General features: G+C 36.6%; 1 protein-coding gene across 10 annotated transcripts in view; it reads right to left on the bottom strand.

Moving 5' to 3' along the window:
* PUM2 (pumilio RNA binding family member 2) overlaps nucleotides 1–15,719 on the bottom strand; it is a 76,228-nt gene that overhangs the window by 14,802 nt on the left and 45,707 nt on the right. For 8 of the 10 annotated variants that reach the window (XM_075049058.1, XM_075049057.1, XM_075049059.1 and 5 more), the window contains 3 exons: nucleotides 9,491–9,634; nucleotides 8,152–8,433; nucleotides 3,037–3,273 (listed from right to left, as the gene is read on the bottom strand). In XM_075049058.1, the coding sequence (XP_074905159.1) occupies nucleotides 3,037–3,273; nucleotides 8,152–8,433; nucleotides 9,491–9,634 (663 nt within the window). The remainder of the gene's footprint in view (nucleotides 1–3,036; nucleotides 3,274–8,151; nucleotides 8,434–9,490; nucleotides 9,635–15,719) is intronic. The other 2 variants (XM_075049061.1, XM_075049062.1) reach the window with 1 other exon arrangement.

The raw sequence follows: 15,719 nt of genomic DNA, 5'->3' as shown, positions 1-15,719 counted from the left end.
TTGACTTCTACAAAGTACTTGTTCATCTGTAAAAAAGTAGCTTCATCTCATCCTCAGCTAAAAATTTAATCTTCACACGGAAAACAGAATTACACATATATATGTACACATTTATGCATATATATGTATGTACATTTTATTAATCAATGCAAGTGCTTATTACGCCTGGTTTACCAAAGCCCTACAGAGTAGGTACGCAGCAGAGGCAATGCGAGTTCCCCATACTGTCTTGCCAAGGGGCCTTTACTCTTACCCAGAATGACCACTTCCGAAGATAAAATATCAGTCTAAACTAGTAACAAGCTTGGCTAGCAATGCATAGAAAAGAATTCCTCCAAAAGCCCAGATTTTAAAAATCTTACTCTACGCCAAACCATTAAAATGCTGCAATGTACCAAACAGAGTAAGCACTACCAATCTAAAAGGATTTTTTTATAACATAGGAAAAATACTTCCTCTTGCAGTTTTTTTGTCCCTGGGAGTGAAAGGGTAGTTCAAATTCATGACCTTACTGCTCCAACTGATTACAGCAAAGAAGCAGTTACAGACAGCTTGACAAATCCCTTCAAATACAGGAAAACTGACACTAGAACAAAGTAATTAGCACATTCCTATTTTAGGGTGTTGAATAAGAGTTCGTGAGAAAAGATAAAAACAGTAAAATATCATTAATTTCTTGTAAAAGGGAAATTGGTCTTTTAAGTTACAAATTGCAGCAGTGTCTGACAAAGGGGTTATAAAACCATGCACCCTTTCCCAGTATTGTGCTCTAGTATTCTGGTGGCTGAAACAGGAGCAACCGAGCTGGATGCCCATTTTAAAATAGGAGTTAAACTTAGCTGAACCTGTTGATATAAGCAGGCAGGACAAGTTTTGAAGGTGGAGGGAGAGCTGCATTTGACAGGCATTATCAGAATACCAATGAAAACTGCATGCAGACATGAACTTACAATGTTGTTCTACTCTGAAAAGTGACTACGTGATAATCATACCCTTCTTAAAACATACTCCCTGTTTGATTTCAGGTGTAACTTCTTTTGGTGAGAAAGCTTTGCCTTTTTATTTTTTATATGTGAGAACAAAACAAATGCTTCCAAGAGTGGTTGATGAACACACCGGAATAAATTTAATAGGACAAACAATTAACTGCAGAAATAGTCTTCAACTTTTTGCGATTGCGTACCTTGGATGTAACTGCACAAAGATATGACATGGGGAAGAGTGCAGGAAATGCTAAAAAAAAATCACTGCATTTTTGTGAAAGCAAAAATCCAAAAGACCTCAATTTCCAAATTTCAGATTGATTTGGTAAGGTAGCAAAAATTTACCCGTAATCAAGGTCCACTTCATTTGGAAGATGAAGAGGCAGTATACATGGAAGTCAACAAGGTTGTGTCAATTTTCAGAGTACAACTGTACGTTCTGGCCTTTACACACTGATCTAGTACACGATTTTAACAAACTATTATGCTTAGTTCATACTGCCAAACAGTCCAAAATGGATTAAAATCAGTATTTAACAATTTCTGGTGATAGAGGTAATCCTCTATACTGATCGCGGCTTATTTTCTCGGAACTGAAAAAAGTCTTTTAACATTTATCAAATGTGAACAACACAAAACTTCAAATGTTTTGAATTTTAGATAATGCCTTCCAAAATTTGGTTTAAGTATAGTTTTCAGTAACATGAAAACTATTGTGAGAGTACTTCGAAAAGAAAGAAAGAAAAAGATTTCCATCATAACCCCATTGTCAGATGTTCAGAACTTTCTCAAAAGCCTCCATTTGGGCTGAAACTTTCCATGCTTGGTCTCAGCCCAAAGGTGCACTTTGTAGACCTGAAAAAGGAAAAAAGGTAAGTAAAAAAAAATAAAACGTGCTGAAACATCCCCTTGCCCAGTTTTACTTTGGGTATTCAGCACTTAACCGTGAAGGGGATACTGAACTGTAGATGTAATATATTTAAATTACTTTTAACCTTGTAATACATATCACTCACACATTTCTCACTTAGAAGTGTATTTTGGTAGGCACTTTTAAATTTTTTCCTGTTTTATTTGCACTAACAGAAGTACAGGGGATTAGGTTGCCTACTACATGCACAAAACTGTGCACTGAATAGTTACTGGAGCAAGAGGCAACGCAATCTTGAAAATACATCCAGTTTCATTGTATGATTTTAGCATCCAAATTAAATGACTACAAATATTTGCAGCAAAAAAGGGAAAGTTTATCAAGTAACCTCAGGGTAGAGGCATTATCTTCTAAATATACCGTAGGCTGTGGTGGGGTTTCTTTAGATTTTTTTATTTTATTTTATTTTTAATTTTTTGTAAAAAGGTTGCGCTCCCATGTCATCTAACTAGCTCAAAATTTTTCTAAAAGATTACTATCATCATTCCTTAAAAAATACATCCGATAACAGAGAGCCACCACTGACAAAGCCTTTGCTACTTCTTTCACAAATGCGTTTTCTTTTTTTTCCACCACCCTGGTGATAAACTACTGTCTTCCTGGCAAAGCATCTGGGCCATGAGGTAGTAGGCTCACTGATCAAAAATCACCTTTCAATACATTTTACATGGAGAGCTTTGCTCACTTTTGTACTTGATCATAGTAAGGGGCAGTAGTGAAAGTCACTCCACTGTTAAACACAGTATCATCTTAAAACGTCCTTGAAGTGGTAATACACTGAAGTAGAAACAAAAATAATGCACCTTTGCTTGTCATACTGTAGAAACATAATAAAAAAAAAGGATCAGTAAGTCTTACTGGGCTCTCTATCGGGCTTCTGCAAGGGAAGAAAAATCAGCTGTTGGCCCGATACTGCAAAAAGTTGAGTGCCCTCCACTGTCAAATCAATGAGCATTTAGGCGTGCTCTTCCCCTTTCAGGAATGGCCCCTCTTCATTACAAAACTGTTTAACAGCAAAGGTAATGTGACATCTCTTATGCAACATATATTTTACACATAGAAATACATACACACATACAAACAAAAAGTGTTTTTTTGGTTTTTTGTTTTTGTTTTTTTTACCTAAATGCAAACTGGATGAGGATCCATGTGATGAAAGTGATGGCGGTGGCGTAAGTGAATGTCCTGGCGTTTGGCTTGGCAGAGGCATGCCTATTGGACTTGGAGAGGAGGAAAATCCCAGACTATTGTAAAATGGCTGCCCTATGGGTGCTAGGCTGCTACTAGATCTTTTGTACAAGTCAGAGCTAGTAGATAGAGAATCTCTCCTTGTGGCACTACTACTTGCAGAACTGCCAACTGAAGAAGAAATAAAAAGACCCTAATTACACAGTGTCAACTGAATAAAACCTATCCCCAACTACAGCTGGGCAATAACAGATGCGATCACAATAATTACAGCAATCGTTATGACAAAGACAATTACTGTGATAACCACACATACTTTTAAGTAAATCTAAGTGGGTATAAACATACCACTGATAAGTCATTTCACCAATGCCCATGTCTTTCAACATTTCATTCTAGACTTCTCACAGTAATATTGCAGTAGTCTATTTTAACCGCCTGGCTTCAGGCTTTGGGACAAATATGGAATTTATGAGATTAGATTACACTGTCACTTTATAGAATAAATAATTCTAAAAATATTTCCACTAAACTCTTTGATACAATTTTCTCCACCATAAATTGTAAGTCAGACAGTGATACTTGATTTCAGGAAAAAGGCTAAAGACAATTGGTTGTTGTTGTTGCTGTTGTTTAAGGCTTCAGAAAATAATCTATGTTGCTGTTCAGCTGTTTCTGAACTTCCTCTTGTTTGTGAACCCCTCACCTGTAGGAAAAAAATGACTACTTAAAATGCCCTACAAGAATTATAGTTCTCAAAGAAGTGTTTTGAAAAGATATTGTAAAGAGGGAATAGGCTAAGAAGAAGACGAAAAGCAGAGCAGAGATAGGAAAATTAGGGTGAGAAATAAAAATGTAATACTACTGCTACCAGTATTTCTGAAAGACAAATTAGACTAGAAGCTTTGGATAACAGTGTATTAGTGAAGGACTGGTTATCCTGCACAGCATCATTCAGCAGGGCGATGAACAGTCTAGGATAAATTAGGAGAACAATAAAAAGTTTTTAGAAATGTTAAATTCTAGTATCTGTTGCATACTAGTGAAATATTAAGCTAGAGTGCTTATTTTAAACACTGGAACATTATTATACTCATAAACAAAACCAAGATTATGGGTATTTTCGATAACAAAGATACTTTTAAGCTGAATTTGGAACATTGATTTCTTCAACTTAAAAAGGAAAAGGTCAGAATTTATACTTCCATAATCTTTACCCACGTCAGGTACCTTCCTACTAAAGCTGGCAGCATGGCCCAATATAAAGGTCACCCGATACTTCCCATTTTAAGACACTAATTTGTTTTCTCATAACTTTATCAACTTGGCTAATACTTATCATGGCACGTAGCTGCTTGGACCAAATTTTTCAAAGAAATTCTGCCCAAACAACACTGCCATTTCAGAAAAACAGGCAAGGAAAGATGCTTTATCCTTGGCAAAATAATCCAGCTATCTATTATTTGAGAAGTTAATGCTTTCACGTACTCAGTCCAATATACTAGCAACAGGAGACCTTTATTTTCATGCTCTCTTTGATTGAGCTAAAAGTCTTAGCAAAATCACACTTCACACAAGTTCAGCACAGATCTGCTACAGACTCTCATAGCTGAAAACTTAAAACTCCTGTCCATACATGGCACATCTGAGATGGCTGATAAAGGTTTTCCCTGCAATTGAACTTCTAGGCTTCTGTGTGCCTTGCCAAAAATGAACTCTGAAATTGCTGTCCAAGATTCCACCTTGTGTTTGGAAGGGCCATCAGGCAGTGTGGAAAGGAAGTTTTCTACTTCAAATGCAGAGGAGACAAAAGCCAAACACAAGAAATAGACCAGGGGAAAAAAAAAAACCCCACAAAACTAAAAAACAAGAAGAAACCAGAACCAGGAGGAGAGAAAGGTCAGACAAAGGAGCCAACAAGGAGACTGCAAGAAAAACTAGCAAGCACTTTCAAAACCAGTGGGACTGAGGATGAAAAGAAAGCAGATCTGAAGAAACGTTAGGCTGTAGAAGGTGTATGTGACTGTGGGGCAAAAAGACTGGAATAGTAAGCTGATGATGGGAACATCACACAGTACAAGCAGAAACAGAAACGTATTTGGGAGAGGGAGGGGAAGCAGGAGATAAATGTTGCCTGGAAACTGGGAAGGAGGACTAGAGGAGAAGCCAGAAGGAAAAGATACTGGACTAACTAGGCAAGGAGTTTGAGAATAAGAAATCAGAAGAGCAAATTAAGGCAACAGTTGAAAGAAATCTCAAGATTTGAGACTTGCTCTACAGGTTCTGGCTCAGCTAGTTAACCATGTGAATGTTAATACAATGCTACATGATGGATTGTTATTTTTCCAACTATGAAAAAAAGCTAAGCAAACTTCAGCTTTCTTTCAGGGTTTCTTACTCAGCTAAATTACTGCAGCTTAACAAGTTACCATGAACCAGCTGAGCTGCATTTTCACACACACACAAGCAAAGCTCACAAACCCTAGAAGATAATTTGAATTAGCTTACCCCTCTTCACCACTGTTTAAGCTAATCCAATTACTTACACTTGTTATGAGCCAGAAGTAGGCATCTGGAAAGTTGCTGTAGTTGATCTAATTCTTAGCTACCTGTTAAGCTGCAGTAACTTATCATGTAGCTAAACCTTTAAAATGGAGTACGAAAAACCTTATATTAAAAGAGCAAAGACTGTAAAGTATATACAGCCATTTATATTGTATGCTTGCCTCTTCCTGTTTTTACTTTGTTGTTCAGTCATTCAGCTAGAACATGCTCACCTTTGCATTTTTTGCAGAGCTATTTTTTTTTCCCCCTGCAACAACTGAAAACATAAGGGCAAGATGTGTATTGCACCTGTCAGTCTTCATGGCTATATTTTAACTGAAATTCAACCTTTACAACACACTGAGGGGAGTTACAAAGAAGCTGAAACTTTGGCAGATAAAAAAATTAAACTTGTTTTTAATTTGCCTCAACATGCATTAACACCATTTGTGTAAGTATTCATCTGTGTAATTCAATTCAAATATACATACAGCTCAGGAACTCTTGAAAAAATAAAAAAAAAACAGGAAGCATTTTTTAAGTGGCTATTACGGTAAGTACCATTTATACTTGGCAGAAGGGCACTTTCAATATACTTTTATTTCAATGATACTACTAAAAATATTTCAGGTTTAGATAGCACCTTTCATCAGCACTTCTCAAACTGCAAAAGCATGGGCTTGCTGCTTCCCTCTGGAAACTACCACACTAATTATATCACCTAGAATACTGCTGCAAGATTTCAGCATATGCTGTCTATGCTGAAGACTTTGGACAAAGCTCTGGAACTGATCTTTACTACAAGAAAAATGCTTCATCTCCTGTGCCAGAAAGAACTATGCTGATTCTTCTTAAGTAGATACACAACTAAAATTTGTATTCTATGGAGGTCCTTGTGATAATGCTGGATAGACTTTTATGACTTAAAACTACTCTATCTAGAGACTTAAAATAGGTGCACTACATTAAATATGCAAACATACTTATCATTACTATCTATCAATGAAATGAAACTGTACCTAGAGTGAAACACAGCTGCCAAAAATTCACTGAAATCCTGCAAGTAGCTCAGGACAAATTATATTACAAAATACAGCCCAGTTACTTTGTAATTAAGTTTCACCTGCTGTGGTATTATGGAAAATTAAGAAACCCTACACAACTCAGTAGCCTCTACATCTTGGGTTTTTAAATTTTCTTTTTAAATTAAAGATGGTATGTTTCGAGTCTCCTACTCCACTCTTTAATATCAGATACTAGAGAGGATCAGTATAAAACTTGATTCTGGATTTCCTAGCAGTTGTTTTGTTAAGATAAATAATTTTCCAAATTATTTTACGAAAAACAACACTGAAAAAATCTCTGTGTTGGTATGCGGTATATTTGATGTCATTATTCACCTCCACTTAGTTACCAAATAACAGGTATCGTGTTTTAACGCTGAAGGGTGTGTTTTTCCTTCTGTTTTTCCATCTATTAAACTAACTTGTAATAATCTTCACTTTTTACATTTCTTTCAACATTTAGTTTTTTTTTTTTTAAAATTATTTGCCTTCGGGCATTTAATTTGGTTGAAAAGAATACTGTTAAGAGTACATAAATCTCCCCCAATTTCTACCCATCTGCAAGGTACACAAGATACATAAGATTATAAACATGCTCTGCTGAAGAAATACTAATACTACTACTAATAATTCAGTGCTGTAACTTAAGAGATTAATAGCTAAAGGAAATATTCTTTAGAAAAGATATTTTGCTTGCCTCACTAGTACCGAATCTGAAATATCAAGAAAACCTACCTTGCATGTTTAAAAACTGCAAGTAAGAAATTTCTGCTATAGAGCAGAAAAATGATGGCAGTGTTGATTTTTTTTTTTTTTTAAATACAATCAGGTTGATAATATTTAGGAGCATCTGTTGAAATAATTTAAGGCCCCAAACTTGCACAGAACTATTTAACTTAACTGTTTCTAAGACTAAACCTACTAGAGTTAACAAGGACTATTCTTGAGTATTAAGTCTTTCTGTTTTATAAATCCTATAAAAAAATGTTATGGAAACACAGGACTTAAATATTAGATCAAATTTTGAAAGTCATATGCTGTTTAATTTTTTAAAAAATTAGGAATTTTCCTGACATGAAAATTACAACAAAAGAATGAATATCTCAAACATCATCAATTGTTATTTTAAGCACAGAATGAAGACTTCCTTGAAAATAAAAAAAGCTTACTAAAACCAGTAACAAACTTTGGGGGCAGAGTACAGTGCTCAATATGTAAAAGTATTTTGGAGATAATCTCTGACTACAGGATACTTGTATACAGAGCCCAAGTGAATTTAAAAACCCCCTTTTTCTTCCCCTATAATTTGTTTTACACTTGAATAACCTATTTTTGCATTCTTTTTAGAAATGTATGCGTATATAATATGTCTGGATACAGATACGTTTTTTTGCTTAACACAAAAGTCTCAAAGCATTTCCTCACTACATTAACAACCTACCTGATGAGCCAAATCCACCAAGTGCAGAGCCGATAGCTGCTCCTAAAGAGCTGCTACTTCCAAAGCCAAGAGATGTGCTTCCTGGTTGGCCAGGACCATGTGAAAAAAGGGAACTGCTCTGGGAGTTATTGGTCAAAGAGTTACTGCCATAAAATGAATTGGATTGTAGGCTACTATTTGTTTGCTGTTGCTGTTGCTGCGGCTGGGCACCAAGTGGCCGAAATAGACCGTTCGTAGCTCCTGCAAGATTGTTTGCTGTTCCTCCAGCTGAAGCAGCTGCAGCTGTAAAACACATGTTTTCAATCATAATTACTCTCTCAAACATTTCTGACTGAAAATGGACTATTCAGATCTAAATCTTATTTTCCTGAAGCCCTCTTAAACAAGCAGAAATTCACATATTAAAGGACTAAAAGAGACTTTATCTAGTATTACACAGTCTTAATTACCTGAGGGGAAAAAAAATGAAGACAGCAGATGTTGTAGGCTAGTCAAGTTTGCAGAATTGTTAACGTAATTGAGGGAATTTTCAGTGTAAACATGTAAGACATTACTGTTTACTGAACTGTACTTTTATATCCAAAGTTGCAATAGCAGAATTGCAGTTAAGAGTCAAAGACATTTTCAGCTACTAATGTCAAAAGCGAGTTCTGCACAAAGAAGCTTATAGATTAACTTAAAATCTAATTTTCTGAACAAATTCATTAATCTGGTGTTAGTATTTTGGATTTTAATTTAACAAATGTAATTAAATACAATGGTTCAGTAAAGTAGTACCAGACTTTATCCCTGATAAAAAGAGAAAAAGAAAACTAGAGACTTTTGATATAACTAATTCTCCTCTTCTGCTGTCCATTCTATAGTTTTCTTCCTTGCCACACTTTACTGGAGACAATACTTTCAGGAGAAAACCATAGCAAGGCCCCAGAGCACTCCATCATCTTCTGCCAGGCCGAAGCAATGAAATGATGCTTCCTAGAGGACACCATTTAGGGATTGATGAGAAGTGCATGTTATATGCATGGGGAGAGGGAAAGGGGGAAAACGTTCTTATCTGACAAGCAACAACATTTGCAGAAACATGCCTGTATAGGTATGGGGAGAGGACTGTAAATTTGAATTAAAAAAGGAAAACTACATCTCTGAGACACAGCAGTCTCTCTCAGAGAAAGGGAGGCAACAGAATAAGAAAGAGCATGTATGGTATATCCTTCACAACTAGAAAACTTCACAGATGGATACAAAACACATCAACAATATCAAATACTAATGAACCAATGTTACTATTAAGATTCAGTACAGAAGTGGAAGAAACCTCCATGCAGGATCAAATACTTACCTGCTTGTGCTGCTGCAGAACTGATTATAACAGGAGTTGAGGCCACCAATCTGACTGGTGCTCCAAGGCCAGTTCTCGCTCCAGGGCCTACTACTAAGGCACCAGTCTGATCGTAATAGGCAGTGGGAGCTAGTACTTGATAGCCTACACAACACAGAATACAAGAATTAGTCTCAGAGTCAGCATGCCTTCCCTCCTTGAAATATTCTGACAACAAACTACATGGGCATAAACAGCAATTCTGCCATATTGCCTTAGAACATCAACTGGACATTGAAATTAAAAACAGTGAACATCACAAAACAGTGTGACAAAAATCTTAATTTAGAAATGCTCTACATATTTTTTTAAAACTAGAATAACAGCTAAATTTAGCAGTCTAAAGTTGAATTTTATTTTCAAGGTTAACAAATTAAGTTTCTAACACCATAGTGAAAAGGTACAGGAACAACAAAACTGGCCGTATTTGGATCATTATCGAATCAACTTCTTTCACCAATTTAAAATATTCTACATTTCTCTTGTACTCCCTTTGCACATGGAAAAGGTATCGAAATCTGTGCAATTAAAGGGCTGAACTAAATGCAAAGTTGGCAATTCCATACATTACCTAGCCACACTTACAAGTCCATCTACAAAAAACACATTAGGAAAGGAATGCTGTATGTGCAGTAATACCTTGGACCAGTCAGTTTCACAGAAGAAGAATGACTGTAATCCAAGTATAATTTCATTCAGTTGACAGTTAAGAGTTGGAACTGGGGGAGAAAAAGGAGGAATTGAAAAAGGAGAAAAGCAGCAGTAGGAAGGAAAACAGGACACAAGATATGAATGAAGGAAAGCAAAAGAGAGCAAAACAAAAAAACATTTAGGACAAGAGCAAGAGAGTTAACTTTAAAGCTCTGATGCTTTATAATGAAGTAGAAGAATTGGAGTAAGAATCCCTAAAAAATTGGAAGACAAGAGCTAGGATAGTCTAAGAAAGGGTGCTGACAACAAAAAGATAAACACCATCTAATTTTTAGGTTGACTATACTTATAAAGCAATAAAACAAAACCCAAGAGAATTTCAATATTCCTCCCATGTTCAGATATATACTAATGCTATTAAGAAAAAAGTTAAGATTGCAAAAATCACACATCTATTTTTGTATGTGTAAGAACCAAGACTTTGCATACTATTTTAAGTCAGTTTCCATGTATGTTCAGAACTAGGTCTAGCAGAGTTCTCTCTGAAATACACATGGACCTTAACATAAAGACCTGGGCCTCTAATTCCAGGTGAGTACCTCAATCGCCAGGCTTCCAAGTCATATTTTCTCCTCCTCAATTTCTAAAACACCTGTGTAATCTCTTCTGCCTAGCTGCCTTGCTCCAAAAACAGAGCTGGAAACACCATCTGCCTACTGGCCTGGTGGTTACGGTACTGCAGGGAAGCTGGAGTCAGGTCCAAATTCTCTCACACTAAGAAAATCTGAAGGTATGAAGGAGACTCAGATAGTAACTGAACAGGAGAAGAGTAAAGAGACCCCAGATCTTTAGGTTCAAGTAATGGTTCTGGAGATGAATGCACTATACTGGTTATGAAAACTTGTCATTACTATCATTCCAAATCTGTTTGTTCTAACTGCTCACTACTTGTTTTGCATTCCAGGTGCATCTCCCTTCCTGTGCTGTTGGTGGGAAAGAGAAGACAGTTGTCCTCCACAGAGTTTGTCTGAAAGTTTGGCTAGTTAAAAACAACCAGAACAGGTTCATAGAATTGAATTGGTTAGGAAACCTTTACTATAGGTACCACTGCCTCTTCCACCTACAAAACTGTGCTGTGCTCCTCTACCACCTTCACCACTAAGAAAGGTCGCTACACTACCAAGGCAGGGAAAGGCGAGAATGACTGCTGTCTGTTTTACTGTAGTTCTGTAAAGAACACAGCATAGCACATTAGAAGATCTGTGACACAGTAGGAAAGCTCTTTATAAAACCACATATGTTCCTGCATACATTAGCAATGTTCATTTACTAGTACCTACATAATTTCTACTTTTACTTATAGCACATTCAATTGATAATACCATGTTGGTCCTGCCATTTGTTACTGTTCTATCACATAACACCACTGTTTCAGAACTCAGAATTGGCTAATACTTAACAGTATTTACTCTGTCAACCTACCCTCTTCAAATGTTCAAACCCATGGATAATGCTATAGCTGTATAAAGGAGGACTGGGAGCCAAAACAAAAAAGATAACTTACTGCATAAATTAAATTTACTGGGATTAATACTAAAGCAGTTTAATAAATCTAAAATAATTGACTAGTATGACTGCTGAATTAAAAAATGGAAGCAACTTGCACTTGCTCTTTGCATTACAAAATGCCCAATTACTCTTGATACTTCCTTGCCACTATCTTATCTGTGATGCCACCCACAAACAGGTCATTTGACGTTAGTAATAATAAACTAGGTCATTAGCATCAAGATACCATACATCGCAGAAGGTTCAGGCTATGCATCAGAACTGGTGGATGCTTCTATGTTCCTCATCTCTGAAATGAATACTTTCTGACCTAGAATAGGAAGTTTCCCAGCTTTCTACTCAAATCTACTACACCAAAAGCAATGTAGGACTATTCGTGAAATTGCTGAGAGCTTGCTAAGTGCATCTGCAGCCTCAAAGGTATAAAATTACTTGCTTTGACATCAAAAATACTATTTCAGAGAGACCATCTCAGATCAGATTAAGTAATTGAAGAACACCTCTCATAGCAAAACTTAAGTCTTCTGCTTTCCCTTCTTTCACAGTATTTCTACAAACTCTGCACTCCACCCCAGAAAGATGAGCACAAAGATAAAAACTATTTCCCAGCCTTCTCTCTTATCAAAGATAAGATGTGACTTGCCAGATGATCTCCTCTCTCTAATTCCCTCTTTCCTCCTGTTTCAGTTTTTATTACTTCTCCATCACATCATCATCTCCCTGTGGCTGTGCAATTTCCCCTCCAAATTAACAACTACCAAAGCTCATTTCGGTGCCTTCACATTCAAGCTTACTGTGGTCTTCCACTGCAACCAAAAAACTAAAACATACTCTTTACTTCCTAATCAGTTCATATCACACATTTTATTTTAGAATTCAACTGCTCTGTCTACACTTACTGTCTCCAGATCAGCAGGGAATATGAAAGTAAACAATCTGGTTTACCAATACTGTGCTTTGCTGAAATGATTTCTAAATGTCTCCAAAACCACAGACTCTGAAAACTTTCTGTATTCTTTTCACACAAACCTTAAATGTTCTTAAAGAATGAGAAGAAATCTGTTCTCTTGGCTTGTGCAGCCCATTCTTAGTGTTGCTCTTATCCATCCAGTAATTTCTTCAGTGTCTTTCACCGGATACTTCACACTCTCTTCTCACATTTTTGTATGTAATACCACAAAGCTTTGCCCAGATCTCCTACTCCCTTCCCTCTATGTAACTTCCCTCCCTGATGACACCCAAACGTATGTCAGAGTTTGTCACTTCTCTCTACTCAATGTAACAGATGTGATGCTTCTTACTGCCAACTGAATTATCTGCCCCTTTTAACACCACCATCCTGACACCTCTCTCTCTCCACTCAGGAGCATAACCTGCAAGTCACTGTAGAGTCCTCTCTCCCTATGTAGGAAATTTACAGCTTCTTCATTTTCAACATTCCCAAGATCCCGTTATTCTCCTCTGCATACAGATTTGAAAATTTATTCAGGTCTTAATTTTCCATCTTTCCTTAAATGTTGCAGTCTTCACTTCAGTCTCCCAAGCTCACCAAAACCTGAACCACTGTAACTTTTCATTTGTTCTGATGAAGATATGCACAGCCTTATCTCTGCACTTGTCCTCTTACAAATGAAATTCAGAGCTTACTATCCTCCCAGTAAATAATTTATACTTTCTATAACCATTATAACTTTGTCAATACTGTAACTCCCTGTATGTCTGCCACAATTAAACTTGACTTCTATTTCATACTACCTGGAATGCATGACCCACTGCAATGTCACACTTCAAATTCCTCTAGGTAATAAAAATTGCAATGCCAATAGACAGAAATGGTTGATTTTATTGTTTTATACATGTTTTTCAGACAATGCAATTTACGTGCCCACCTGCATGCTAGATGCACCATTACAGTCAGTGCTAACAGCTTCACTTGCATGAATTCAATAAAACTAAGTTGCATCTGATCTAGCCAATGCAGTCAATGAAGCCTCCGGAGGGATTCAGCTGACGGGCTGCTAGACATCTATTTTAGGGTAAGCTGAGCAGCTCTGCAGCCTCTGTACAGCATGTCCAGCCGTTTTCTGTGATGAGGGCTGGTTTTATTCACAGAAAAGAATGTATACTCATCATATTATTATGAAATTGGGAGTATCCTCTGACTTTGTCTTACACATTTATTCAATCAGAAACTGACTGGTTTTTAAGAATCCTTGTTAGTGAAAGACTTGCTAAATTAGGACTGGAAGAATTTAAAATGTAATTGTGTAACTCCAATGCAACATATATTTCACTTTTGATGGTTTTAAAAAAGAACCTGAATTTTTCTGAAAAAAGACTTAAAAACATTACAGGAAAAGTAACCTGGATTTCAGCCAATTTCTCTTTGCACTTAGGATGAAATATGTGCCTTACATGTTACATGAATACACCTCCCTAAATTAATACGGAAATACTGGAAATATCAAATTTGAAAAATAAAACAATCCCACAGTTGGGATAGCTTATTAATTTCATCCAACATGAAGGCTGTGGCAAGAAGCAAGCAGCTGAAACAATTTAAAGACAGCAGTATGGATGAGCTGACTAATATACTCTCATTTATTAGCCCGCAGTGAAGCCAAACTACAAATGTCCTCTCTGCAAAGAATATTCAAAAGCTTGAAATTCAATTTGGACCTACGCTTTCTTGTAAAACATCTAAGTCCATTGAAACAAGAATTCCACACACTTTCTGCTTGTTTATTACATTGTATGTGTTGTTCAGTGGTTAGTTACTACCTGGGATTCACTTAATCACATTTTGGTATCCAGATGTAATTTAGTGATCTTGACTCAATTTTATAGTAAGTGAATAGAATAAGGCACCTCTGGAGCAAAACCCACTTTCAGATAAATCACGTAACTAAAATAGAGTCAGATGAATCAAGACTAAAAGTTCCTATTTCTCTTCAGTAGCTATAAAAGGAGCCTTAAGTATCTAGCTCAAATACAGACATCTAAAACAGTATCATGATTCCCATCTAAAATGGCTTGTATTCATTTCATCATCCCATATCCTTCTTCTTCACCTAGAAAGAGAAATCACCAGCGCTCCCCATAACTCACTATGAGACCAGCTTATGATGACTGAGAAGACAAACATCCCTTTTGTTTATATTTTGAGCCCCATTCCCTGTAACAGTATGGTCAGTAAGGCTGAAAGCCAGTTGCACACAATTCCTATTACAGAACAGTCTCACATATGTTCACATGAATAAAGATTTTCTCTAGCCATTCAGGCATGCAGCAGGTGGGACAAAGAAGCAGCCTACAACGGAAAGCAGGCAAAGTGAGGCAAAGTGCACAATGCAGTCCTGGAGCATCCAGCAACAAATTAACTCTGACTTCCATACGTTGTGAGGCATTTTACAGTAGTGCTGACAGAGAGAACCTGTACAAGTCAAAAGCATTTGCAGCTACCATCAACATTACCTAACTTAACTATGTAAAGTCTTAACTTTCATACTGAAGAACGGCCAAGTATACTTAAGTTTTCTTGCTCAGGTAATTGTACCCAAACACTTAAAAGTGATGCTGAACTTCACGCTAACGCATTGTGCATTTATGACACATGTACTGAGACTCAGAATAACCATCCCCCAAATAAGTCAGAAGCCATGCATGCTAAAAGGATCTGAGGCTCCAAGCTTTGGAGTGCTTCCACTTCAAGCATGTTGTGATCTTCAGGGATGATTAAGCAGTCACTTTCTTTTAAAATTCCTAAGTTTGGATTCTGAATTTTAGATTTATTATTGTTGTTATTATTATATGCCACAAGTAAAAAATAACTTCAGAAAGACAAATTAATACTCCCTGTTGCAGAGTAATGAGACTACTCATGACCTTTTAAGACAGCATGTATATGAAATTATCCTGCAAAAATCTACGATACTCCTTGTGCATACATTTGTAACAACAAATACAGAGA

The sequence above is a fragment of the Buteo buteo genome, chromosome 17 (assembly GCF_964188355.1).
Source record: "Buteo buteo chromosome 17, bButBut1.hap1.1, whole genome shotgun sequence".
Taxonomy (NCBI): Eukaryota; Metazoa; Chordata; class Aves; order Accipitriformes; family Accipitridae; genus Buteo; species Buteo buteo.
The sequence above is the reverse complement of the archived record's forward strand: the minus strand, read 5'-3'. Positions and strand labels throughout refer to the sequence as shown.